The 27,690-nt window shown below is 41.9% G+C and overlaps 1 protein-coding gene and 1 pseudogene across 3 annotated transcripts; both read left to right on the top strand.

Moving 5' to 3' along the window:
• Positions 1-5,637: 5,637 nt before the first annotated feature.
• ZNF799 (zinc finger protein 799) lies at positions 5,638-17,240 on the top strand. 3 transcript variants are annotated; one of them, XM_009434789.5, is made up of 5 exons: positions 6,013-6,188; positions 6,908-7,197; positions 13,834-13,960; positions 14,593-14,653; positions 15,050-17,240. In XM_009434789.5, the coding sequence occupies exons 3-5, from the start codon at positions 13,927-13,929 to the stop codon at positions 16,788-16,790; spliced, it is 1,836 nt and encodes a 611-aa protein (XP_009433064.1). In that variant the 5' UTR covers positions 6,013-6,188; positions 6,908-7,197; positions 13,834-13,926; the 3' UTR covers positions 16,791-17,240. The 3 variants fall into 3 exon arrangements, with proteins under 3 accessions (XP_512405.2, XP_009433064.1, XP_016790648.1); XM_512405.9 differs by lacking the exon at positions 6,908-7,197 and having other exon boundaries at positions 5,638-6,188; XM_016935159.4 differs by lacking the exons at positions 6,013-6,188; positions 6,908-7,197 and having other exon boundaries at positions 13,698-13,960.
• Positions 17,241-23,424: 6,184 nt separating this feature from the next.
• On the top strand, positions 23,425-27,466 carry LOC101058251 (zinc finger protein 799-like; annotated as a pseudogene).
• Positions 27,467-27,690: the final 224 nt, after the last annotated feature.

The raw sequence follows: 27,690 nt of genomic DNA, 5'->3' as shown, positions 1-27,690 counted from the left end.
GCCCAGGCTGGCCTTGAACTCCTGGGCTCCAGCAATCCTACCATTTGGGTCTTCCAAAGTGCCGGAATTATAGGCATGAGCCACTGAGCCAGCCCAAATTTCTAACTTGTATCCTTTTTCTTCACTCTGATGAACTTCTTTTGACATTACTGGCAAGGCAGGTATACCAGTCACACATTCTCTCATCCTTGTTCCTTTTTTCCTCTCTCAGACTGGGTAATTTCAGTTGTTTTGTCTTCATTTTAGATGATGTTTTTCTTTGGTTAGTCACAACTGTTGAACACCTGTAGTGATGTTTTCATTTTGGTTGTCGTACCTTGCACCTGCATAAATGCTATATGGCTCAATATCTACTTTTTTATTTATTTTATTTTTTATTTTTTGAGAAGCAGTCTCGCTTTGTCGCCCAGGCTGGAGTGCAGTGACGCGATCTCCGCTCACTGCAAGCTCCGCCTCCGGGGTTCACGCCATTCTCCTGCCTCAGCCTCCCCAGTAGCTGGGACTACAGGCGCCCGCCACCATGTCCAGCTAATTTTTTGTATTTTTAGTAGAGACGGGGTTTCATCATGTTAGCCAGGATGGTCTCGATCTCCTGACCTCGTGATTCGCCCACTTTGGCCTCCCAAAGTACTGGGATTACAGGCATGAGCCACCGCGCCGGGCCTCTACTTTTTAATTAATATTATTTTATCCCTACATCTGTTTTCTGGTTTTCTTTTAGTTCTTTATTCATCATTGCTTTTACCTTGTTGAACATATTTGAGACGGTTATTTTAAAGTTTTTTTTTTTTTTTTTTTGAGACGGAGTCTCACTCTGTCGCCCAGGCTGGAGTGCAGTGGCGCCATCTCGGCTCACCGCAAGCTCCGCCTCCCGGGTTCACGCCATTCTCCTGCCTCAGCCTCCCAAGTAGCTGGGACTACAGGCGCCTGCCACCATGCCCGGCTAATTTTTTTTTTTGTATTTTTAGTAGAGATGGGGTTTCACCGTGTTAGCCAGAATGGTCTCGATTTCCTGACCTCGTGGTCCGCCTGCCTCGGCCTCCCAAAGTTCTGGGATTACAGGCGTGAGCCACTGCGCTGGGCCTTTTTTTTTTTTTTTTTGAGACAGAGTCCAACTCTGTCACCAGACATTAGTGCAGTGGCGTAATCTTGGCTCACTGCAACCTCCGCTTCCCGGGTTCAAGCGATTCTGCCTCAGCCTCCCGAGTAGCTGGGTATACAGGCGCATGCCACTACACCCAGCTAATTTTTGTATTTTTAGTAGAGATGGGGTTTCACCGTGTTGGCCAGGATGATCTCAATCGCTTGACCTTGTGATCTGCCCACCTCGGCCTCCCAAAGTGCTGGGATTACAGGTATGAGCCATCGCGCCCGGCTCTAAAGTTTTAATTCAGTAAGTCCAGTGTCAGGTTTCTCAGAGATGACCTATGTCAATTAAACTTTTTCCATCAATGAGCCACATTTTCATGTTTCTCTGTATTCTTCATAATTTTGTTTGTATCAAAACAAAATTATGCTTACTCTTTGCTATTTATGTTTGTTGAAGGCTGTAATTTGTTTAGTAACATTTTCAAACTGTGTTTGCAGAGACTGTAGTCCCTATTCATTGTAGACACTGATGTCTATTCCTCTGTGTTCATTCAGTGTTCTGACAGATTTCTGGAATGTTAGAAGCTAAAAGTAAAGAAGAAGATGAAACAAACAAAAACCTTACCTCTTTCAGTCTTTGTGGATGGCTCTGTACTGGGACATTCCTTGAAAACACAGTCAGGCTGTTTAAAATCCTACTTTAGCATTTATTTTCTGTTTAATTAAACCTAGGGATCAGCCAGAGCTGAAAATGAGGGTTTTATCATGTGTTTTGTGAAAATGTGTTCTTTCCTGTGCATGCAGGGGGCTTTCTCAATTCCCCAGTATACCTGAGTGCTTTTGAATACCCTAGTTTACTAGAGGAAATTTTCTCTCCAACTTTTTCCCCCCAGGATTTAGATGGTGTATTAGTCAGGGTTCTCTGGAGGGACAGAGCTAATAGGATATATATATATAAAGGGGAGTTTATTAAATATTAACTTAGACAATCACAAGGTCCCACAATAGGCTGTCTGCAAACTGAGGAGCAAGGAGAGCCAGTCCAAGCCCCAAAACTGAAGAACTTGGAGTCTGATGTTCGAGGGCAGGAAGCATCCAGCATGGGAGAAAGATGTAGGCTGGGAGGCTAGGCCAGTCTCTCCTTTTCATGTTTTTCTGCCTGCTTTATATTCGCTGGCAGCTGATTAGATTGTGCCCACCAGATTAATGGTGGATCTGCCTTCCCCAGCCCAGGGACTCAAATGTTAATCTCTTTTGGCAGCACCCTCAGGATCAATACTTTGTATCCTTCAATCCAATCAAGTTGACACTCAGTATTAACCATCAGAGATGGTATGTCATAATCATAATCCGTTTTACCAGGTGGTTGCAGGCTTTTGATGTATTTTACAACATTTTTAGGCAATTCCTGCCAAATTTGACAGGGACTGAGTTATTGTAGATGATATAGAACAGAGAGCCTTGTTTCAGACCTTTGGAAAGTCCCCATACCAATTGGAAAATACAAAGGTGATAATTGAGTGAGTAGGATTTTATACTGGGATCTCGGGCTGCTGTCTTTAAGACTGGCACTGAGGGCCGGGCATGGTGGCTCACGCCTGTAATCCCAGCAGGCAGGAGAACTGCTTGAACCTGGGAGGTGGAGGAGGCTACAGTAAGCCAAGATTGCAACATTGCGCTCCAGCGTGGGCAACAAGAGCGAAACTCTGTCTCAAAGAAAATAAAAATAAAAATAAAAGAGAGAGAGACCAATACAATAATAGCTGGAGATTTTAACACCCCGTTTTCAGCACAGGACAGATCTTCCAGACAGTAAATCAACAAAGATTATCTCAATATATACTGAAAAATCAGACAAAAGAAAGATTAAATGGGATTTAATCTACACTATAGATCAAATGGATCTAATAGATATTTACAGAACATTTTATCCAACAGCAACAGAATATACATATTTTTCCCGAGCACATGCATCATTCTCAAGGATAGACCATATGTTAGTTCAAAAAGCATGTCTTAAAACTCTCCAAAAAAATTGAAATAATTTAAATTGTGTCATAGAATACATGGAATAAACTAGAAATCAATGACAAGAGGAATTCTGGAAACCATACAAACATATGGAAATTAAATAATCTGCTTCTGAATGACCAATGGGTCAGTGGAGAAATTAAGAAGGAAATTGTAAAGTTGCTTGAAACAAATGATAATGAAAATGCAACATACCAAAACCTATGGAATACAGCAAAAGCAGTACTAAGAGGGAAGTTTATAGATATAAGCACCTACATCAAAAAAGAAGAAGACCTGCAGGCTGGGTGCGGTGGCTCCCACCTGTAATCCCAGCACTTTGGGAGGCCGAGGTGAGTGGATCACCTGAGCTTAGGAGTTCAAGACCAGCCTGGCCAACATGGTGGAACCCTGTCTACTAAAAATACAAAAAATTAACCAGACATGGTGGTGGGTGCCTGTAATCCCAGCTACTTGGGAGGCTGAGGCAGGAGAATTGCTTGAACCCAGGAGGCAGAGGTGGCAGTGAGCTGAGATTGCGCCATTGCACTCCAGCCTAGGCTGCAAGAGTGAAGTAAAACTCACATCAAAAAAAAAAAAAAAAAAAAAAAAAAAAAGAAGAAGAAGAAGGAGAAGAAAACCTTCAAATAAACAACCTAAGAATGCATTTTAAAGAATTAGAAAAGCAAGAGCAAACCAAACCCAAAATTAGTAGAAAAGAAATAATAAAAATCAGAGTAGAAATAAATGAATTTGAAATGAAGAAATAATAGAAAAGAAAAATGAAACAAAAAGTTGGTTTTTTGAAAAGACAAACAAAATTGACAAACCTTGAGGTAGACTAAGAAAAAAACAGAAAGGCCCAAATAAAATTAGAGATGAAAAAGGAGACATTACAGTTGATACTGCAGAAATTCAAAGGATCATTAATGCAACTAAGAACAACTATATGCCAATAAATTGGAAAACCTAGAAGAAATTGATAAATTCCTAGGCAGATAGAACATAGCAACATTGAACCATGAAGAAATAAAAACCCTGAACAGACCAATAACAAATAATGAGATCAAAGCCATAATAAAAAGTCTCCTAGCAAAGAAAACCCCAGAACCCAGTGGCTTCACTGCTGAATTCTACCAACATTTAAAAAAGAACTAATACCAATCCTACTCAAACTATTACAAAACACAGAGGAGAAGGCAATACTTCCAAACTTATTTTACAAAGCCAATATTACTTTGACACCAAAACCAGACAAAGACATGTCAGAAAAAGAAAACTATAGGCCAGTGTCACTGATGAATATTGATGCAAAAATCCTCAACTCAATACTAGCAAACTGAATTTAACAACACACCAAAAAGATCATTCATCATGACCAAGTGGGCATGCAAGGATGGTTCAATATATGCAAATCAATCAATGTGATGTATCATTTCAACAGAATAAAGGGCAAACACCATATAATCATTTCAATATGTACTGAAAAAGCTTTTGATAATATTTAACATCCCTTCATGATAAAAACCCTAAAAAAAACTGGGTATAGAAGCAGCTACCTTAACATAATAAAAGCCATATATGGCAGACCCACAGCTAGCATGATAATGAATGAGGAAAAACTGAAAGCCTTTCCTGTAAGATCTGGAACACAATAAGAATGCCCACTTTTACCACTGTTGTTCAGCACAGTACTCAAAGTCCCAGCTAGAGCAATAAGTCCAAAAAAAAAAAAAAAAAAAAAAAAAAAGAAATAAAGGGCATCTATATTGGGAAGGAAAGGAAGAAGTCAAATTATCCTTGTTTGCATATAATATGATCTTATACCTGGAAATACCTAAAGACTCCACCAAAAAAGTATTAGAACTGAGAAATAAATTCAGTAAAGTTGCAGGATACAATATTAACATACAAAAATCAGTAACATTTTTATATGCCAACAGTGAACAATCTGAAGCTACTTGAGAGGCTGAGGTGGGAGGATTGCTTGAGCTTGGGAGGTAGAGGTTGCAGTGAGCCATGATGGCCCCACTGCACTCCAGCCTAGGCAACAGAGCAAGACCCCATCTCAAACAACCAAAAACGTGTAGAAGGATGGTTACCAGAGGCTGCGAAAAGTAGTAGGGAGGAGTAGTTATGGGGGAAGTGGGGATGGTTAATAGGTATAAAAAATAGTTACAAAGAATGAATAAGACCTAGTATTTGCTAGCACAACAGAGTGACTATAGTAAAAAATAATTTAATTGTACATTGAAATATTTTGAAAAATTTCATTGAAAAAGAGTATAATTGGAGCCGGGCACGATGGCTCACACCTCTAATCCCAGAACTTTGGGAGGCCAAGGTGGGCGGATCACGAGGTCAGGAGTTCGAGACCAGCCTGGCCAACATGGTGAAACCCAGCCTCTACTAAAACATACAAAAATTAGCCGGGTGTGGTGGCGCGCACCTGTAATCCCAGCTACTCGGGAGGCTGAGGCAGGAGAATTGTTTGAACCCACCTAGGAGGCGGAGGTCGCAGTGAGCCTCGCACCATTGCACTCTAGCCTGAGCCACAGAGCAAGACTCTCTCTCTCTCTCTCTCTCTCTCTCTCTCTCGGAAAAAAAAAAAAAAAGTATAATTGGTTTGTCAGTCCGTGTCCAGGACGAAGAAGCAGGAGGTCCTATTGAGTACAGGCAGGAAATTCCGCTTAAGTGCAAATATCCCACGGGAGGATTCAGATCAAAGTGCAGGGAGGAAGCCCGCCCTGCCAAGGGCTGTGTCAGGAACTTGCTCATCCGGCTCCACTCAGCTGTGCTAGATCGCTTCTTCTGTCAATCAGTCCACGAGGGGCGGCACCTGACGCCGTATCCAGTAAGGGCCGTGGGGCGGGTTCGTGGGAACTGTCAATCAGGCGCGCTGCCCAGAGGAGTGTGTGGTTGAAAAAGCCCGCGGCGTCTTCTCCACCCACCTGCTCTGGGCGCTCGTTGCTCGGCTCTGTAGCTAAGAGACGACCTGGAAGTTCTGTGGCAGCCTGTGTCACGCGGGAACCCGCATTGGCAGCGGGAGCCGTCCGGAGGACCTGGGACACCGCGGAAGTCGGGAAATGGTGCGTGTGCTGGGCCGGCGTTCCTAGGCGGGGGAGGGGCTGGGTGGAACATGCCGTAATCGGCTGTGGCTGGAACCGGGCCTCCCCACGGGCGACTCCGGGATCTACGGACCCGGGTCCCCCTGGCGTAGGTCGGCCCTCGGCCGCAGGGTGGGGCTGGGCCTGCAGCCGGGACCCCGGGCGTCCTGTCCCGTTCCTGCGCGGCGACTGCGGCCCCGGCGCCCTCTCTGGGCAGCTCCGCGCCCGCAGCCTCGCGTCTCCCGAGATTGTGCGGCTGTAACCAACACAGGTTCGCGGCCCGACTCACTGCACCGAGACGCTGAGGGCTGCAGCAGAAACAGTTTAATAGCCAGAGAGGGGAGGACACCCCAGATCCGCCTCCCTGAGGGATTTGGGGTCTGGACGGGGGCGGCTGGGTGTAGGGTCGTTGGTTGGTGGGGAAGTGAGGGGTGAATCCTGGGACAGGTGAAGAAACCGCATTCTGCTGAGAGGGCTCCCTCGTGGGGTCTTCAACCTGGTTGGCGCCAGCCTTTGCTGGGATTCAGGATCTGAGACAGAACTCCGGCGACTCTTGAGCGGTTCTCAGAGATCTTATCCCCAGGCACAGTGGGGAAGCCGGCGGTCAGCGTCTGCTGTGACCTGACTCTCAGGGAGGCGGCCCCTTGAGGCAGCGGGGCTGAGGGCACCTGGTTAATATCTAACTGCAATCTCGCCTCCAGCCTGGCTTGCAGTTCCTGTGAACCCGGTGAGGACGCTGCACGGTGACGACGAGTCACCAGGTGGAATCCAGACTCGTGTGTGGGAGGAGCTGTGGTTTCCGTGGTCCTCAGTCCTTTCTTCCTTTCCAAGGGCGACCGTTTCCCCTCTGAGTCTTCCAAAGATGTGGGCAGCAGGGTCTCAAATCCACCACTGTGTTCTCTCATCCTGACTCCTCCTAGGGCTGGCAGCAAATCTCTTGGTTTCCAGAGACTTCCCCAGGCTAACCTTCTGTCCTTAATTCACAGCAACGGTATGAACTGTTTGGCCCCCAGGCGATATTTCACTAGTTTGTCATCTTGTTTTCAGCTAGCAATGTATGGCTTTTTCTTGAAAGAATTGTTTTGGGTTCCTGAACACGGTGGGTCATTCCTGTAATTCCAGCACCTTGGGAGGCTAAGGCAGAGGTATTGCTTGATCCCAGTAGTTCCAGACCAGCCTGGGCAACATGGCAAGACTTTGTCTCTAGTATAAATGATAATAATAAAATTAGCTGGGCTTGGTAGCTGGCACCTGTAGTCGCAGCTACTCCTGAGGCTGAGGTGGGATGATGGCTGGAGCCCAGGAGTTTGAAGTTGCAGTGAGCTATGATCGTGCCTCTGCATCCCAGCCTAGGCAACAGAGGCAGACCCTGTCTCAAAAAAAAAAAAAAAAAAAAAAAAAAAAGGATGTCCACAGCTGCCAAGTCTCTTGGAGGGTCTAGTGAATATAATCCCCTGGGTCACTCCTCCCAGGGGACAGCCTGAGATGGGGGGTGGGGCCCCCTGGGGAGCAACTGGATCCACTGGGATGGGAGGAATCTTCTGGTATATAATTCCTGTAAAAAGCTAACTCCTGGGACACTCACCTTTTCTTCCCAACCCTAGTTTCCATTCCTTGGAGACACATGACTAAAACAGCCAATTTCATGGTCATATTCCACAGGAAAAAAAACAGAAATGATTTTTGCCTTCTGGACTCTCTCAGACTTAAAAGGTAGAAAGTTATATCTAAGGACTGGAGAACCTGCCCGTTGAGGTAGTGCAAGATCCTGAAAAGCACACAAGGCAGTGTCTCCTGGGAGGGTGATGACCAGAAGAGGGTTAAGGGATGTCCCAGGTGATAGGATGACCTGCACTGATTGTTGCATTAGACTTTTCTGTGTTCCAGTCAGCACTGCTGATTCCTGAGTTTGTTAGCTTGAAAAGATATGTTTACTCTTTTCAGCCTAAATTTTTGATTAACCTTAAAATACATCCTATGATTAGAGATTGTTATTGTATACTTTGAAGACAAAGTATACCCAAAGTTGGAAATAGTTGGACTTCAGAAAATAAATTGTGTTAGTAATTCTAGAAAGAGTTGGATTTCAGAATATAAATGGTATATGTAATCTTCTATTCCATTTTTTAAAAACCTTTATTTATTTATTTTGCCCCAGAGCTTGTGTAGTATGTTTCTCAGGTGTGTTTGTTTTTTGGATGATTTCAGATGGAATTTCAGGACTTAGTAGTATAACTACTACCAAGGAAAAAACCCTCTTCCATTATGGCTGCAAAAAAGGAATACATTTTTACAAGAAAGTGTAGTAGGTACATTGAATTAAAATGATTTAACAAAAGTTCAGTTCTCCTTTTTAAAAGGGTGGAGATTTTGGGACAATGGAGAAATCTGTTCTGTTCCTGTTATATGGGTTTGACAGATGAATGCTAAATTCTGTGGGACAGGACTTTCCAACAGCTAAAGAAGTAAAATATAATTATTTTTTACTATATCACTTACTATCATGGAAATAGTAATTAAATGACATTCATTGTCTGGAAGGGATAGGTATTTGGGCTTTTCCTGTTGAGGTATAAAATATCAGTGCCTTACACTTTCCTTCCCACCGATAGACATAAACACTGAATTTGAGTGATTTTCCTGGATTCATCAAACATGAGTATTTTGTTTTGAAATATCCATGTAAAGCATAGAAGGGTAAGAGAGTAGCTTTGACTATGGCAGAGAGGCCTGAGGCCAATGCCCCCACCTCCAGCTAAGACCAATTTTTTTTTTTTTTTTTTGAGACAGCGTCTCACTCTGTTGTCCAGGCTGGAGTGCAGTGGCACGATCTCAGCTCACTGCAACCTCCGCCTCCTGCGTTCAAGCGATTCTCCTGCCTCAGCCTCCTGAGTAGCTGGGACTACAGGCGCGTGCCGCCATGCCTGGCTAATTTTTTTTTTCTTTTGTATTTTTAGTGGAGACGGGGTTTCACCATATTGGCCAGGCTGGTCTCGAACTCCTGACCTCAGGCAATCCACAAGCTTTGGCCTCCTAAAGTGCTGGGATTATAGGCATGAGCCACCATGCCCAGCCCCATATGGCTTTTGATTAGGGCTAGAATGGAGTATATTTTTTCATACCTTTATATTTAATGTACCTGTGTCTTTCTACTTAAAATAGTTTTCTTGAGAGAATAAAAAAATAGTTTTCTTGCACACATTGGTGGATCTTGTTTTTTTTTTTATTCTACTCTATCAGTCCTTGTCTTCTTTTATTGGTATATTCATATAATACACATTTAAAGTGGTTATTGATATACCTGGATTCATATGTACATATATAATTGTTTTACATTTGTTATACTTGTCAGTTTTTTTCAACTTCCTTTTTCTGCCTCCTTTTATTTTAACTGAGGAGTCTATATGATTGTATTTTCTTCTAATAGTATGGTAAGTGTACTTGTTTCTTTGTTTCTTTCTTTGTTTCTTTTTTTTTTTTGAGACAGGTTCTTGCTCTATCACCTAGGCTAGAGTGCAGTGGAGCAGTCATAGTTAACTATAACCTCCAACTCCTGGGCTCAGGAGATCCTCCCTACTTGCTTTCCTGAGTAGCTGGGACTACAGGTGCAGGCCACCACACCTGGCTAATTTTTTTTTTTTTTTTTACACGTTTGGTAGAGACAGAGTCTCATTGTGTTGCCGAGTGTGGACTCAAAGTCTTGATCTTAAGCAGTCCTCCTGTCTTGCATCTCAAAGTGTTGGCATTACAGGGCTGAGCCACTGTGACAGGCTGTTGTTTCTTAACATTTTATTATTGAATTCCCTAGCATTTGGAGTAAACCATTCACAACAAATGGACCTTCAGTTTTAAGTAACACTGTACTGGCTTTTGGGGTAATGCTCATATAACCCAGTGTTCAGCATTCCTCCCTCCCGCCCAATTTAACATCACCGTCATCCATTTGCCCTATTATAAACTATAACCACCCAATACATTGTTGATATTATTTTTTGAACAAACCTTTATGATATCCAATAGGAATAAGAAAAGGAAATAATTTTTGTGCCTTCGTTGAATTATTTTCTAATGCTCTTCATATATATGCATATGTGTATATTTGTGTGTGTGTGTGTGTGTGTGTGTGTGTGTGTATGATCTGAGTTTCTAACCTGTAACATTTTTCTTCTCTCTGATGAACTTCTTTTAACATTATTGGCAAGACAAGTACACCGGTAACACATTCTCTCAATTTCATTCCTTTTTTTTTCCCCATTAGATTAATTTCAATTGGTTTATCATCATTTTAACTGATTTTTTTTTTTTGGCTGCTCACATCTGTTGAACACTTGTGATGATGTCTTCATTTTAGTTGTACCCTGCAGCTGCATAAATTCTATATGGCTAAATTTCTACCCCTTTTTTTTTTGAGACAGAGGTTCGCTCTTGTTGCCCAGGCTGAAGTGCAGTGGCACGATCTCGGCTCACTGCAACCTCCACGTCCTGGGTTCAAGCGATTCTTCTGCCTCAGCTTCCCAAGTAGCTGGGATTACAGGTGTGCACCACCATGCCCAGCTAATTTTGTATTTTTAGTAGAGATAGGGTTTCACCACATTGGCCAGGCTGGTCTCAAAACTCCTGACCTCAGGTGATCCACACACCTTGGCCTCCCAAAGTGCTGGGATTACAGGCATGAGCCACCACGCCCAGTTAATTTCTACTTTTTAATAGATATTATTTTATCTCTACATCTGTATTCTGGTTTTCTTTTAGTTGTTTGTTCATCATTGCCTTTACTTCATTGAACATATTTAAGATAGTTGCTTTAACGTTTTTATTCAGTGAGTGCAGTGTCTGAGGTTTCTCAGAGATGGCTTATCTCAGTTATATTTTTTCCAATTGATGAACCATATTTTCATGTTTTTCTGTATTCTTCATAATTTTGTGTTGAAAAGTAGACATCTCAGTGTTATAATGGGGTAATTCTGAAAATTGGATTCTTCTTCTTTCCTCACTGTTTTCTATTTATGTGTGTTGAAGACTGTAATTGTTCATTTGTTTAATAACATTTTCAAAGTATGTTTGCACAGACTGTATTCCTTATTTGTTGTAGAAACTGACATCTCTGTTCTTTAGTGTGTGTTCATCCAGTGTTCTGGCAGAGATTTCCTGAATGCTAGAAGCTAGTAAAAAAGATAAAGCATACAAAAGCCTGACCTCTTCCAGTCTTTGTGGATGTCTCTGTGCCTGGGGCATCCCTTGAACACTTAGCCAGGCTGTTTAATACTCTACTTATGCTTTATGTTCTGCTTAACTAAACCTACAGATCAGCCAGAAGTGAAAATGAGTGTTTTTCTTCGGTGTCTTTTGTGAAAATGTGTTCTTTAGTGTGCATGCATGGGGCCTTCTCAATTCCCCAGGATACCTGGGTGCTTTTGAGTACCCTGATATCTGGAGGACATTTTCTCTTCAGCTCTTTTTCTCCATGACTTAGTTGGTCTACTGTATGTCTTAATCGTAGTCTGTTCTTGCAGTTGGCTACAGGCTTTTTGTGTATTTTGCAACATTTTCATGCAGTTCCTGCCAAATTTGACCCTGATTGTGTTGTATTGTAGATAAAGTAGAAGAGAGGGCCTTGGCTGGGCGCGGTGGCTTGCACCTGTAATCCTAGCACTTGGGAGGCTAAGGCAGGTGGATCATTTGAGGTCAGGAGTTTGAGACCAGCCTGGCCAACAGGGTGAAACCCCGTCTCTAGTAAAAATACAAAAGATGGCCGGATGTGGTGGAGCATGCCTGTACTGCCAGCTATTCAGGAGGCTGAGGCAGGGTGGAATAACTTGAACCCGGGAGTCAGAGGTTGTAGTGAGCCAAGGTTGTGTGGCTGTACTCCAGTCTGGGTGACAGAGCAGACTCCATCTCAAAAAAAAAAAAGACAGCTTTGTTTCAGACCTCGGGATAGTCCTTATACAGATTGGAAAATGCAAGGCAATAATTTGCCAATAAGATCTGATCTGCTGTCTCTAGAATTAGTGTCCAGGGTTCTATACCGGGAACTCAGGCTGCTGTGTTCAAGACTGGCATTGATGGGGGAGGGATTGGGCCAAGGACAAATAAAAGCTCCACAAGACTTTTCTACCAGTTTTCATTTTTCTTTATATATATATTTATCTCTCTGTTAATAGTACAGGGTGCCAAATAAAATCCTTTATTTGTTTTTGGGATGCTGCACTTCCTTGGTGAGAAGGCTTTCAGCATTTTTTAGATACTGTGAGTTCTATTAGATTTGGTAATGTAATTTTTGTTGACTACTAAAAGATTTGTTTTAGTTTCTTAGTAAGTATTATAAATATTCATGAGAGATGACATTGAGTTCTTTCTAAGAATATGTGCAGTCTTTCCCCTTCTTTCTTTCCCCTTTGGCATTACTCAAAATGATTAAAATTTTTCCTTTGAGGTGGTGTAATATCTTTTCTCAGTCTGTTGTCATACTTCAGTACATTTGATCTAAAGGAAACTAGTTGCCAGCTTCCAAATATTCTCTGTAAGTATAATCACATAGGATGGGCTAAATCCCCCAAATAACAAGTTGCAACAAAACGTGAAATGTTATCTACCCAGAAAGTTCATTATAGACCCAATGCCCAGAGTGTTTCTTTGTAGCTGTCTTAGCCTGTTTCTTGTAATTCATAACAGAATTACTGAACCTCGGTAATTTATAAGAAACAGTATTTAATTTTTACATTTCTGGAGGCTGGGAAGTCCAAGGTTAAGGCTGGGAATCTGATGAGAAACCTTCTTGCTGGTGGGGACTCTGCAGAGTCCCTAGGTGGCATAGAGTATCACATGGTGAGGGAGCTGAGTGTCTAGCTCAGATCTCTTACTCTTCTCAGAAGGACATGAGATAGCTCATTTATTCATTCACCCGTTACGGATTAATCTATTCATGAGGTCCAAACCCTTAGGACTACATCACCTCTTAAACCCCACTTTTTTTTTTTTACTGCCACTTTGGAGATTAACATTCAGTGTGCATTTTGGAGGGGACAACCATTCAAACCTAGCAGCGGCTGATCAGGTGCACTCCCTGTGCTAAGTATGTAACAAAATTCCAAACTCTCAGAAGGAAGATGGGGTTAAGGAAATACTGTATTTTTTTTGCGTAAACAATTTAGGCACACTCCACCCCTATTATTAGTTACGCTCCTGGGGCCCTCCCCTAAATACGCTGTCTAGATGCCATGAAAAGCCCAACTTTGTGAAAAAGCATTTGTAAGGACACGCAGTCTCAGCACTGCTAATGGTAACTCCCTTTTGCACAATTAGTAGTAGGACTTTATCGTGCCAAGGACTGCAGACCCACTGTGGAAATCGACATTAGGGGTGATCCAGGCTATGTGATTCACTCACTTAGTTCGCCAACAAGTGGCATGTTTCTATCCCACTGTTAATTTACCAAACATGTTTAACTGTAGCTTCAGAATTACTGTGTAGGAGAAAGTGAGTGTAGACAGAGAATAAGAGTGGGTTTACCATGTCATTGAATAAAATGGTTGGAAACCACAGCATCATGTGAAATTTATGAAGTGAGTATAGATTCTCAGTACTGTGATTTTCACCCTTCCTCCTCTGTACATGTGGGATGGATCAGGCCTCAGTGGCTTTAGAGGATGTGGCTGTGAACTTCACCCGAGAAGAGTGGGCTTTGCTGGGTCCTTGTCAGAAGAATCTCTACAAAGATGTGATGCAGGAAACCATCAGGAACCTGGATTGTGTAGGTAAGGATGACATCGCATTTCCACTTATTTAATTGGAGACATTTGTTTCTTGGTCATTCATGCTGTTCAAAGATTTGGAATATGGAAAGGGGATATGGTTGGCCCTGGAAAAAAAAAACAGGGTTTAGGGGTGCCAGCTCCTGTAGCAGTTGTACATCTTCATATAACTTTTTGTCCACATCTTAGCCTACTATTGATGGGCAGCATTATCAGTCACATAAGCAGTGATTAATACATATATTTTATGTCGTATTATTACATCGTATATTCTCACAGTAAAGTAAGCTAGAAACAGAAAGTGTTAAAAAGATAATCATAAGGAAGAGAAACTATATTTACTGTTCATTAAGTGGAAGTGCATCTTCAGAAAGGTTTTCATCCTCATTGTCTTCACATTGAGTAGGCTGAGTAAGAGGAGGGGCTGGTCTTAGTGTCTTGGGTAGCAGAGACTGAAGAACATTCATATATATATGTATATACAAATGGACTTGTGCAGTTCAAACCTCTGTTTTTCAAGAGTCAGGTGTACTTCAGTGAATGCATTTTTCACGATTGCAGTGTACATCACAATCTTACTGTTTGTCTATAATTTTGTAAAAATTTGTAATGATTTTTCTGTGTATACCTTTTAGGAATGAAATGGAAAGACCAGAACATTGAAGATCAATACAGATATCCCAGGAAAAATCTAAGGTAATTTACACTCACAAGAGAAAGATATGTCCCTGGAGCCGTTCTGAGAATGATATGAAAATTTAAAAAGAAGCAAAGAAAATGAACAAGCCTAGCTTAAATTTATTTATTCTTAGAAAATTTTCTCCAAAACATATACTTAAATGTTCCATAGCTGTTTAGTGTTTGTAAAATAGTTCCCATGGCAACGATATTATGAATCCACATATGAATGTGATTGTCTTGAGAACACCTGGGTTGAGTTACCTTGCACAGCATTCCATCCATTCACGTTCAAGCAGGACACGAAGCCTGCACTTTGCATGATAGTGTTAAAAATGTACATCCAATACTTATTAACACCTATACGATTATTTATAGACCGACTTTTAGTGATATATTTCCCATTTTTTACAGATGTCGTATGTTAGAGAGATTTGTTGAAAGTAAAGGTGGAAGTCAATGTGGAGAAACATCTAGCCAGATTCAAGATAGTATTGTGACCAAGAACACTCTTCCTGGAGTAGGTCCATGTGAAAGCAGTATGAGTGGAGAAGTCATCATGGGTCATTCATCCCTTAATTGTTATATCAGAGTTGGTGCTGGGCACAAACCACATGAGTATCATGAATGTGGAGAGAAGCCAGATACGCATAAACAACGTGGGAAAGCCTTCAGTTACCACAACTCACTTCAAACACATGAGAGGCTTCACACTGGAAAGAAACCATATGATTGTAAAGAATGTGGGAAGTCCTTCAGTTCTTTGGGAAACCTTCAAAGACACATGGCAGTGCAGCGTGGAGATGGACCTTATAAATGTAAGTTGTGTGGGAAAGCGTTTTTTTGGCCCAGTTTATTACATATGCATGAAAGAATGCACACTGGAGAGAAACCATATGAATGTAAGCAGTGTTCTAAAGCCTTTTCTTTTTACAGTTCCTATCTAAGACATGAAAGAACACATACTGGGGAGAAACCGTATGAATGTAAACAGTGTTCTAAAGCCTTCCCTGATTACAGTTCTTGTCTAAGACATGAAAGAACTCACACTGGAAAGAAACCCTATACATGTAAACAATGTGGGAAAGCCTTCAGTGCTTCCACTTCCCTTCGAAGACACGAAACAACTCACACTGATGAGAAACCCTATGCATGTCAGCAATGTGGGAAAGCGTTTCATCATCTGGGAAGCTTTCAAAGACACATGGTAATGCACACGAGAGATGGACCTCATAAATGTAAGATATGTGGAAAAGGCTTTGATTGTCCTAGTTCACTGCAAAGTCATGAAAGAACTCACACTGGAGAGAAACTCTATGAATGCAAGCAGTGTGGGAAAGCGTTATCTCATAGCTCAAGCTTTCGAAGACACATGACAATGCACACTGGAGATGGACCTCACAAATGCAAGATATGTGGGAAAGCCTTTGTTTATCCCAGTGTATTTCAAAGGCATGAAAAGACTCACACTGCAGAGAAACCCTATAAATGTAAACAATGTGGCAAAGCCTACCGTATTTCCAGTTCTCTTCGAAGGCATGAAACAACTCATACTGGAGAGAAACCCTATAAATGCAAATGTGGGAAAGCCTTTATTGATTTCTATTCCTTTCAAAATCACAAAACAACTCATGCTGGAGAGAAGCCATATGAGTGTAAGGAATGTGGGAAAGCATTCAGTTGTTTCCAATACCTTTCTCAACATAGAAGGACTCACACAGGAGAGAAACCTTATGAGTGTAAAACATGTAGGAAAGCCTTCAGTCATTTTGGTAACTTAAAAGTACATGAAAGAATTCACTCTGGAGAGAAGCCGTATGAATGTAAGGAATGTGGGAAAGCATTCTCTTGGCTCACTTGCTTTCTACGACATGAAAGAATTCACATGAGAGAGAAATCCTATGAATGTCAACAATGTGGTAAAGCCTTCACTCATTCCCGTTTTCTTCAAGGACATGAAAAAACTCATACTGGAGAGAACCCATATGAATGTAAGGAATGTGGGAAAGCATTTGCTTCTCTCAGTTCCTTGCATAGACATAAAAAGACTCACTGGAAAAAAACTCACACTGGAGAGAACCCGTATGGATGTAAGGAATGTGGGAAAGCATTTGCTTCTCTCAGTTCCTTGCATAGACATAAAAAGACTCACTAGCATTCTCTCTAAATGTATGGAATGTGGGAAAGCATTTATTAATTTTATTTCATTTCAGATACTTGTACGAAACACATTGGAGATAGACCCTGTGAATGTAAGCACTTGGTAAAACCTTAAGTAATTTCAGTTTCTTTCCAGTACAGTCATCCCTTGATACCTGCTGGGTATTGGTTCCAGCACTCCGTGAGCCATGTCAAGTCCCTTTTATAAAATGACATATTTGTATGTAACTTACCCACATCCTCTTGTATAGTCTCAATTATGTCTAGATTACTTAAAATACCTCATGCATTATAAAAGCTATGCAAATAGTTGTTCTATTGTATTGTTTAGGGACTCATGATAAGGAAAAGAGTCTATGTATTTTCAGTATAGATGCAGTAATTGTGAGCCTATCAACATAGTATAGTCAGCCAGAACATTAAAGTTTCTTTGTTTCAACTCTCACCTATTTCTTTTGTTTAATGTGTTAACACTTACCAAACCCTGGGTCTTCTCTCTCGATAACCCAAGTATAGTGATTATAACAATGATGATGATTCTGTGGTGCCCAATGTTTTGATGTGTTGAGATGACTAGATGTATGGCATTGTGGGTAAGTAGTGAGACAGCAGGTTAACTTGAATCTTGACAGGCCATCAGGACTATCATCTATGTTGGAAGAACCAACTTGTGATTATAGATGTGGACTCATTTGAGGAGGCTATGTAATACTAATGTTAGGATCTGTTTGGCTTGAGGGCTGAAGATCTGTAACCATTGAATGTTCCATCTTCTTTGCAGATGCGTAGTTATAGGAAGCTAGTTCTTCTTTGCTTCATTAAAAAAAAAATCTTGCAGTGTTTATAGGCATGTTGTTACTTCTCGGGTGGAGTGAAAGCTTTGTTCCATTGTAGGATCTTTGAGGATCGTACCTCTTTTTCACCTTTGCCTACTGAAAAACTGTGGCAAACTTTTCAAGTGTCCAAATCAATGGCTCTGTGTCTTCTAAGTTTTCTAGCTCATCATCATGTGTAGTGGATTTCAGCAGACTTTGAAGTTCCTAGCTGGTAAGGGTTTCTCTGCTTTTCGGTGTGTTCCTTAACGTCATCCTCAGTCATTTCAGACAGCGTTCTCCATCAACTTTTTTTGCAACATTTCACATATTCTTAATAACTGCATTAATAGTGGGGAAGCCCTTGAAATCATTGACTCCCTTACCCCATGATGGCTTGTAACATGCATTGGCTGTCCTGGGCTTTAGGGCATCTGTAGCCTTCCCAATAAGCACAATTGTATTTGTAATTGTGAATCTCTTCAATAAAACCACTGTGGTACATTCAAGGTTAGCATCAAGACTCCAAGAAATCAGCCAAGGTCAGGTGGATGTAAGTCACTTGAATGCACTTGATGATGCCTTGATCTAGTGACGCAGCAGTGATGTAGTTTTAGGAGGCAGAAATATCACTTGCATGTTCTTTTAGGCAAAACAAAGAGATTGGAGAGATGGCCTGGAGTGTTGTCAATTCTGAGGAAGACCTTGAGTGGCAGTCCCTTCTCTTTGAGGTATTCCATCACATCAGGAGTGAAGCATTGCTAGAAGAAAGCCTTCTTATGTTCTTGCCAGGACACAGGCCAGCAAGTTTTGCTTTTGTCCTAAAGAACCTGGTGATTGCTCAGTAGACAAAGCCTCGCTTGTTCTCATGAACTAATGCATGGCCTGACAGCACCAGAATAAGGTGGTCTTTCCAGGCCTCGAACCCTAGTTCCTGCACTCATGACCGAAGGTACCATTGGGCATCTTCTAGAACATGCCTGATTCATGACAATAGAAGATTTACTCTGGAAGATAGTCTTTCTTTTTTCTGTTTTATGAGCTCTTCTAGGAATGCTGTTGTTTCCGTGGCTTCAGCCGATGCCAGTTCTCCTGTGGTCTTCAAGTTCTTGGGCTGCACTGTGTTGCATAGTTAGCCTAGCCAGAACTTACTGGCTTCAAACTCCTTCCTCTTGCTCTCCTCAGCCCCCTCACAGTGATGCTCATAGAGGCTAAATGTTTTTTGTTTGTTTTCTTTCTTTCTTTCTTTTTTTTTTGAGGCGGAGTGTTGCTCTGTCGCCCAGGCTGGAGTACAGTGGCGTGATCTTGGCTCACTGCAACCCCCACCTCCTGGGTTCAAGTGATTCTCCTGCCTCAGCCTTCTGAGTAGCTGGGATTACATGTGCGTGCCACCACACCTAGCTGTCTTTTGAGTAGAGACTGGGTTTCACCATGTTGGTCAGGCTGATCTCGAACTCCTGACCTCATGATCCACCCGCCTTGGCCTCCCAAAGTGCTGGGATTACAGGAGTGAGCCACTGCGCTTGGCCCGGCTAAGTGTTTTTTCAAGTATGATGTTACCATCAGCAGGGATGTGGTTCTGTGACATGTCCTCTAGCCACATACTTAATGCTTTCTTAGTCTTTATCCTTAGTTTATCATGAACCAGAGGGATCATTTTTGCCATTGTAGGGACAGCTCTAACACCTTCAAGAACTTCAGCTTCTCTCTGTTTTAGTGTGTGATTTCTTGGTTTGTTCTTACCTTATGATGAACTTTTCAAGGTGATACACCACTTTTCAAAACATCTTGGGTTTGTATTTTCTTATTGAGAGATACCACTTTTTAACCCCTGCTAGCCTTTTAGGGATAGGTTTGACCACTTGATTCCTTCTTAGGAGCCATTTTTTAACATTTTTTATTTTTTTATATATGACATCTCAAGGGTCTCTGAATGAACAAAACAGTCTTCAAAAGCCAGAACAATGGCCAGATGTGCCTCACATCTGTAATCCCACTGCTTTGGGAGGCTGAGGCAGGCGGATCACGAGGTCAGCAGTTGGAGACTAGCCTGACTAACATGGTGAAATCTCATCTCTACTAAAAATACAAAAATTAATCGGGCATGGTGGCGTGTACCTGTAATCCCAGCTACTCAGGAGGCTGAGGCTGGGGAATCACTTGAGCCTGAGAGGTGGAGGTTGCAGTGAGCTGAGATCATGCCACTGCACTCCAGCCTGGGCAACAGGGCGAGACTCTGTCTCAAAAAAAAAAAAAAAAGCCAGAACAAAGTTGGTGAACTCACACTTCCTGATTTCAAAACTTATTACAAATCCATACTAATAAAAACTGTTTGGTACTAGCGTAATAACGCAGAAATAGACAATGCAAGAAGATAACACAGAAAGTCTAATAAAGTCTAATAATTTACATAAAGTCTAACAATTTCTGAAAAGTCTGCTCTGACTATTCAATGGGGGATAGCTTAGTGTTTCTGTAGAATGATGCTGTTGGGCAATGCACATCCACATGCAACAGGATGATGTTGTACCCATACCTAACATGTACAGAAGTTAAAATGAACAAAATACGTGAGTGTCCATCTTAGCTGTATAACTGTTAGATGAAAATACATGGCAAAAGCTGTATTACAGTGAATTTGGCAACGATTTCCTAGATTTGGCACCAAAAGCATGACCCACAAGGGAAAAAATAATTTGGACTTTGTGGACCTTTGGCATCAAAAGGCAATATTAACAGAGTAAATGGGTAACCCATAGAATGGGAGAAACCATTTCCAAATTATATATCTGATAAGGGATTAACATGAAGAGTATTTAGAAAATGATAAAAAGCTACTAATAAATCACTTATTGTGGAATAAATGTTTATGTCCTTATAAAATTTTTATTTTTCCACTTCCCTGATGTGGCAGTATTAGCCAATGGTTTTTTTGAGATATGGTAAGGATTAGGTTAGATTATGAGAGTGGATCCTCAAAAATGAAAGTGGGCTGTGCATGGTCGCTCATGCCTGTTATGGCAGCACTTTGAATGGCCAAGGTGGGAGGATCGCTTGAGGCTTGGATTTTCCCCCTTCCCCTTCCTTTTCCCCTTCCCCTTCCCCTTTCCCTTCCGTTCTCTTCTCCCTCCCCTCCCCTCCTCTCCTTTCCCTTCCTTCCTGGAAATGGGGGTCTCAATTTGTTGCCCAGGCTGGAGTACAGTGGTGTGATTATAGCTCATTGCCATCTCCAACTCCTAGGCTCAACAGATCCTCCTGCCTCAGCCTCCCAAGTAGCTGGGACTTCAGGTGTGTGCCACCATGCCCAACCAAGGCCTGGATTTGAAGACGAGTCTGAGCAACATGGTGAGACCTCATCTATGCAAAAAAAAAAAAAAAAGAAAAGAAAAAAGGAAAATTTAGCTAGGCTTGGTGGTATATGCCTGTAGTCATAGCTACTAGGGATGCTGAGATCACCAGATTACTTGAGCCCAGGAGTTCGAGGCTGCAGTGAGCTAGGTCATGCCACTGCACTCCAGCCTACGCTGGAGACAGAGCGAGACCCTGTCTCTGAAACAAAGTAAAATATATGTAAAAAAAGAATTGAGGTTAATGGCTGGGCGTGGTGGGTCATGCCTGTAATCTCAGCACTTTGGGAGGCTGAGGCGGGTGGATCACGAGGGCAGGAGATCGAGACCATCCTGGCTAACACAGTGAAACCCCATCTCTACTAAAAATACAAAAAATTAGTCGGGCATGGTGGCGAGCGCCTGTAGTCCCAGCTACTGGGGAGGCTGAGGCAGGAGAATTGCGTGAACCTGGGAGACAGTGCTTGCAGTGAGCCGAGATCGCGCCACTGCACTCCCGCCTCGGCGACAGAGTGAGACTCTGTCTCCAAAAAAAAAAAAAAAAAAATTATATATATATATGTGTGTGTGTATATGTGTATATATATATGTGTATATATGTGTGTGTATATATATGTGTATATGTGTGTGTGTGTGTGTGTATATATATATGTATATAGACTGGCACTGAGGTGGGGAGGGATTGGGCCTAGGACAAACAGAAACTCCACAAGGCTTTCCTTCCATTTTCACTTTTATTTTTATTTATCTTTATCTTTCTGTTAATTTTATGGGGTGCTGAATATTATAACTTAAGAATCCTTTATCTGTTTTTATAATGCTGTCATTTAATGAGAAGTTTTAAGCATTTTTAGACATTTTTGACTTTTAGATTTGGTAATGTCATTTTTGTTGACTACTAAAGGTCTGCTTTAGGGATTTATGGAATATTATACATATTCATAAGAGATGACTTTGAGTTATTTCTAAGAACATGTGCAATCCACCCTTTCTTTCCTTCTCTTTTGACATTACCTAATAATAAGTTTTAAGATTTTTCCCTTGGGATTGTGAAGTATATTTTATTAGTCTTTTGTCCTACTTTACTGCATTTGATCTAGTGGAAACCAGTTGCCAGCTTCCAAATAGTCTCTTACTGTAATCGCACATAGGCTGGGCCAGATCCCCCTAATCACAAGTTGCAACAAAGAATATGAAATGTAATCTACCAGGGGTGTTCATTAGACTCAGTGCCCAGAGTGTTTCCTCATGACTGTCTTTCTCTTGTTTTTTTTTTGCTTATAACAGAATAAGTGAACCTGGGCAATTGATAAGAAATCATACTTAGTTTTTACAGTTCTGGAGACTGTGAAGTCTCAGGTCAAGGCTGGGAATCTGGTGAGAACCTTCCTGCTGGTGGGGACTCTACAGAGTCCCTAGGTAGCACAGAGTATCACATAGTGAGGGGATTGAGCGTCTAGCTCAGGTCTTTTCTTCCTCTCATGACATGACCACAGTGTCACTCCTGAGATAAGCCATTTTATTCACTCAGCCATTATGGATTAATCTGTTTATGAAGTCCAAACCCTCGGGACCCAATCACCTCTTAAAGCCCCACCTTTTATTACTTTCACATTGGAGATTAACTTTCAACATGTGTTTTGGAAGGGACAGACATTCAAACCTAGCAGTGGCTGATCAGGTGCACTTCCTCTGCTGAGCATGAAATAGAATTCCAGTTCTCAGAGGAATATAGGAACTAAGCATAACTAAGTTATAATAATAAGGAACTAAGCCTTATTATTTTGCATAAATAGTTTAGGTACACTCAGTCCCTTTTACTAGCCACATTGGTGGGGACCCTCCCTAAATCCAGTGCCTAGACACCATAAAAGGTCCAACATTGTAAACAAGCATTTGTAAGGATATGTCGTCTCAGGACTGCTAATGTTAACTCTTTTGCACATAAAGAGTAGGACTTTGTCCTGATAAGAACTGCAGATCCACTGTAGAAATAGCCATGAAGGTCCATGTAATAATACTGACTTCACTTACCAACAGGAGACCTGTCCCAATTCATTTGTTGCCTTAGCAAACATTTAATTCTAGCATCAGAATTGCCATGTGGGAGACAGTGAGTGTAGACAGAAAATGAAAGTGGATTTACCATGGCATGCTTAGAAACCACACACCCTGGCCAGGTGCAGTGGCTCACACCTGTAATCCTAGCACTTTGGGAGGCTGAGGCAGGTGGATCACAAGGTCAGGAGATCGAGACCATCCTGGCTAACACGGTGAAATCCCGTCTCTACTAAAAATACAAAAAATTAGCTGGGCGTGGTGGCAGGCCCTGTAGTCCCAGCTACTGGAGAGGCTGAGGAAGGAGAATGGCGTGAACCCGGGAGGCGGAGCTTGCAGTGAGCCAAGATAGCACCACTCCACTCCAGCCTGGGGGACAGAGCGAGACTCCGCCTAAAAAAAAAAGAAGGAAACCACGCACCCTGGAAATTTAAGAGGTAAGTAGAGATTCTCAGTACTGTCAGTCTCTGCTTCCCTCATCTACATATGTGGGATGTTTCAGGACTCAGTTGCCTTTGAGGATGTGGCTGTGAACTTCACCCAGGAAGAGTGGGCTTTGCTGGGTCCTTGCCAGAAGAATCTCTACAAAGATGGGACGCAGGAAACCATCAGGAACCTGGACTGTGTAGGTAAGGATGATGTCGTATCTCCACTTAGTCAATTAGGGACATTTGCTTCTTGATCTGCAATGCTGTTCAAGATTTGGAATATGGAAAGGGGGTCTGGTTGACCATGGAATAACACAGGGTTTAGGGGTGTCAGCCCCCCAAGCAATTGTACATCCTGATATAACTTTTTTCCACCACAGTTTAACCTAATGTTCACTGGCACCCTTATCGGTCACATAAGCAGTTGATTAATACATACATTGTATGCCATATATGTTATATATTTCTCACAATGACATAAGCTAAAGAAAGAAAATGGCAATATGGGCCAGGCGCGGTGGCTCATGCCTATAATCCCAGCACTTTGGGAGGCTGAGGCAGGCGGATCACTTGAGGCCAGGAGTTCAAGACCAGCCCAGCGAACATGGCGAAACCCCATCTCTACTAAAAATACAAAAAAATAAGCTGGGCATGGTGGCACATGCCTGTAATCTCAGCTACTTGGGAGGCTGAGGCACAATAATTCGTTTAACCTGGTAGGCGGAGTTTGCAGTGAGCCCAGATCGCACCACTGTACTCCAGCCTGGGTGACAGAGCGAGACTCTGTCTCAAAAAAAAAAAAAGAAAGAAAAAGAAAAGAAAAGAAAATGGTGATACGAAGATCATAAGGAAGAGAAACTGTAGTTACTATTCATTAAGTGGAAGTAGATGCTCATAAAGGTTCTCATCCTTATTGTCTTCACATTGAGTAGGCTGAGTAAGAGAGACTGGTCTTGCTATCTCAGGGATAGCAGAAACTGAAGAAATTTTGCATATAAATGGACTTGAGCAATTCAAAACTGTTTTCAAGAGTCCACTATAGTTTGGTGAATGAATCCTGCATGATTGCACTATATATAATATCTTACAGTTTTTCTATAATTTTGTAAAAATTTTTTCTGGGTCTACCTTTTAGGAATGAAATGAGAAGACCAGATCAGGGAAGATCAATACAAAAGTCACAGGATAAATGTAAGGGAATTTGCAATCACAAGAGAAAGATATGCCTCTGGAGTCATTCTTCAAATGATAGGAAATTTTACAAAGAAGCAAAGAAAACGAACAAACCCAGCTTAAATTTATTTATTCTTAGAAAATTTTCTCCAAAAGCATATACTTAATTGTTTCATAGCTATTCAAGTGTTTGCATAATAAGTTCCATGGAAGCAATGTTAAGAATCCCCATATGAATATTATCATTGGGAAAGCACCTGCCATTTAGTTATCTTGCACAGCATTCAGTCCATTCACGTTCAAGCAGTCTTCACATGAAGCCTATGCTTTGCATGATAATGTTAAAAATGTACATCTAATACCTATTAATACATGTAAAATCATTTATAAACAAACCTTTGGCCAGGCGTGGTGGCTCACGCCTGTAATCCCAGCACTCTGGGAGGCTGAGGTGGGCAGATCACGAGGTCAAGAGATTGAGACCAGCCTGGCCAACATGGTGAAACCCTGTTTCTACTAAAAGTACAAAAAATAGCTGGGCATGATGGTGTGTGCCTGTAGTCCCAGCTACTTGGGAGGCTGAGGCAGGAGAATCGCTTGAACCTAGGAGACAGAGGTTGCAGTGAGCAGAGATGGCGTCACTGCACTCCAGCCTGGGCGATAGAGCGAGATTCTGTCTCCAAAAAAAAAAAAAAGAAAAAGAATCCCCATATGAATATCATCATTGAGAAAGCACTTGGGGTCAAGTTATCTTGCACAACATTCAGTGCATTCACATTTAAGCAGGCGTCACCTGAAGCCTGTGCTTTGCATGATAATGTTAAAAATGTACATCTAGGCTGGGCACGGTAGCTCACGCCTGTAATCCCAGCACTCTGGGAGGCCGAGGTGGGCAGATCACCTGAGGTCAGGAGTTCGAGACCAGCCTGACCAACATGGAGAAACCCCGTCTTTACTAAAAATACAAAATTAGCCTGGCGTGGTGGCACATACCTGTAATCCCAGCTACTTGGGAGTCTGAGGCAGGACAATTGCTTGAACCTGGGAGGTGGAGGTTGCGGTGGGCCAAGATCGCACCATTGCACTCCAGTCAGGGCAACAAGAGTGAAACTCCATCTCAAAAAAAAAAAAAGTACATCTAATACCTATTAATACATATAAAATCATTTATAAACAAACCTTTAGTAATATACTTCCCATTTTTTACAGATGCGATATGGTAGAGCGCTTCGGTGAAAGTAAAGACAGTAGTCATTGTGGAGAAACATCTAGCCAGATTGGAGATACTGTTGTGAACAAGCACACTCCTCCTGGAGTAGGTCCATGTGAAAACAATGAGTGGAGAAGTCGTCACGGGTCTTTCATCCCTTCATTGCCACATCAGGGTTGATCCTGGGCACAAACCACATGAGTATCAGGAATATGGAGAGAAGCGTAATACACATAAACAATTTGGGAAAGCCTTCAGTTATTGCCACTCGTTTCAAACCCACAAAATTTCTCACACAGGACACAAACCATATGATTGTAAGGAATGTGGGAAGTCCTTCAGTTCTTTGGGAAACCTTCAAAGACACATGGCAGTGCAGCATGGAGATGGACCTTATAAATGTAAGTTGTGTGGGAAAGCGTTTTTCTGGCCCATTTTATTTCGCATGCATGAAAGAACTCACTCTGGAGAGAAACTATATGAATGTAAACAGTGTTCTAAAGCCTTTCATTTTTACAGTTCTTATCTAAGACATGAAAGAACACATACTGGGGGAAACCGTATGAATGTAAGCAGTGTTCTAAAGCCTTCCCTGATTACAGTTCTTGTCTAAGACATGAAAAAACTCACACTGGAGAGAAACCCTATACATGTAAACAATGTGGGAAAGCCTTCAGTGCTTCCACTTCCCGTCAAAGACATGAAACCACTCACAGTGCAGAGAAACCCCATGAATGTAAGCAATATGGGAAAGCATTTGATCATCTGGGAAGCTTTCAAAGATACATGATAAGGCACACTAGAGATGGACCTCATAAATGTAAAATATGTGGGAAAGGCTTTGATTGTTCCAGTACACTGCAAAGTCATGAAAGAACTCACACTGGAGAGAAACTCTATGAATGCAAGCAGTGTGGGAAAGCGTTATCTCATAGCTCAAGCTTTCGAAGACACATGACAATGCACACTGGAGATGGACCTCACAAATGCAAGGTATGTGGGAAAGCCTTTGTTTATTTCATTGGATTTCAAAGACATGAAAGGACTCACACTAGGGAGAAAATCTATAAATGTAAATGTGGGAAAGCCTTTAGTGATCTTTATTCCCTTCAAAATCATGAGACAACTCACATGGGAGAGAAGCCATATGAATGTAAATAATGTGGGAAAGCATTTGGTTGTTTCCAGTACCTTTCTCTTCATAAAAAAATCATACAGCAGAAAAACCTTATGAGTGTCAAACATGTAGAAAAGCCTTCAGTCATTTTGGTCACTTAAAGCAACATGAAAGGATTCACACTGGAGAGAAGCCGTATGAATGTAAGGAATGCAGGAAAGCATTCTCTTGGCTCACTTGCCTTCTACAACATGAAAGAATTCACACTCGAGAGAAACCTTATGAAGGTAAACAATGTGGTAAAGCCTTCACTCATTCCCGTTTCCTTCAAGAACATGAAAGAACTCATACTGCAAAGAAGCTATGTGAATGTAAGGAATGTGGAAAAGCATTGAGTTCTCTCAGCTCCTTGCACAGACACAAAAGGACTCATTGGAAAGATACTCTATAAATGTATGGAATGTGGGAAAGCATTCATTAATTTTATTTTACCTGAGAAAATTAAACAAATCACATTGGAAATAAACTCTATGGCTTGGGCATGGTGGCTCATGCCTGTAATCCCTAACACTTTGGGAGGCCGAGGTGGGCGGATCATGAGGTCAGGAGATCGAGACCATCCTGTCCAACATGGTGAAACCCTGTCTCTCCTAAAATACAAAAACTTAGCCAGGCATGGTGGTGCGCACCTGTAGTCCCAGCTACTCTGGAGGCTGAGGCAGGGGAATGGCTCGAACACAGGAGACGGAG

The sequence above is a fragment of the Pan troglodytes genome, chromosome 20 (assembly GCF_028858775.2).
Source record: "Pan troglodytes isolate AG18354 chromosome 20, NHGRI_mPanTro3-v2.0_pri, whole genome shotgun sequence".
Lineage (NCBI taxonomy): Eukaryota > Metazoa > Chordata > Mammalia > Primates > Hominidae > Pan > Pan troglodytes.
The sequence above is the reverse complement of the archived record's forward strand: the minus strand, read 5'-3'. Positions and strand labels throughout refer to the sequence as shown.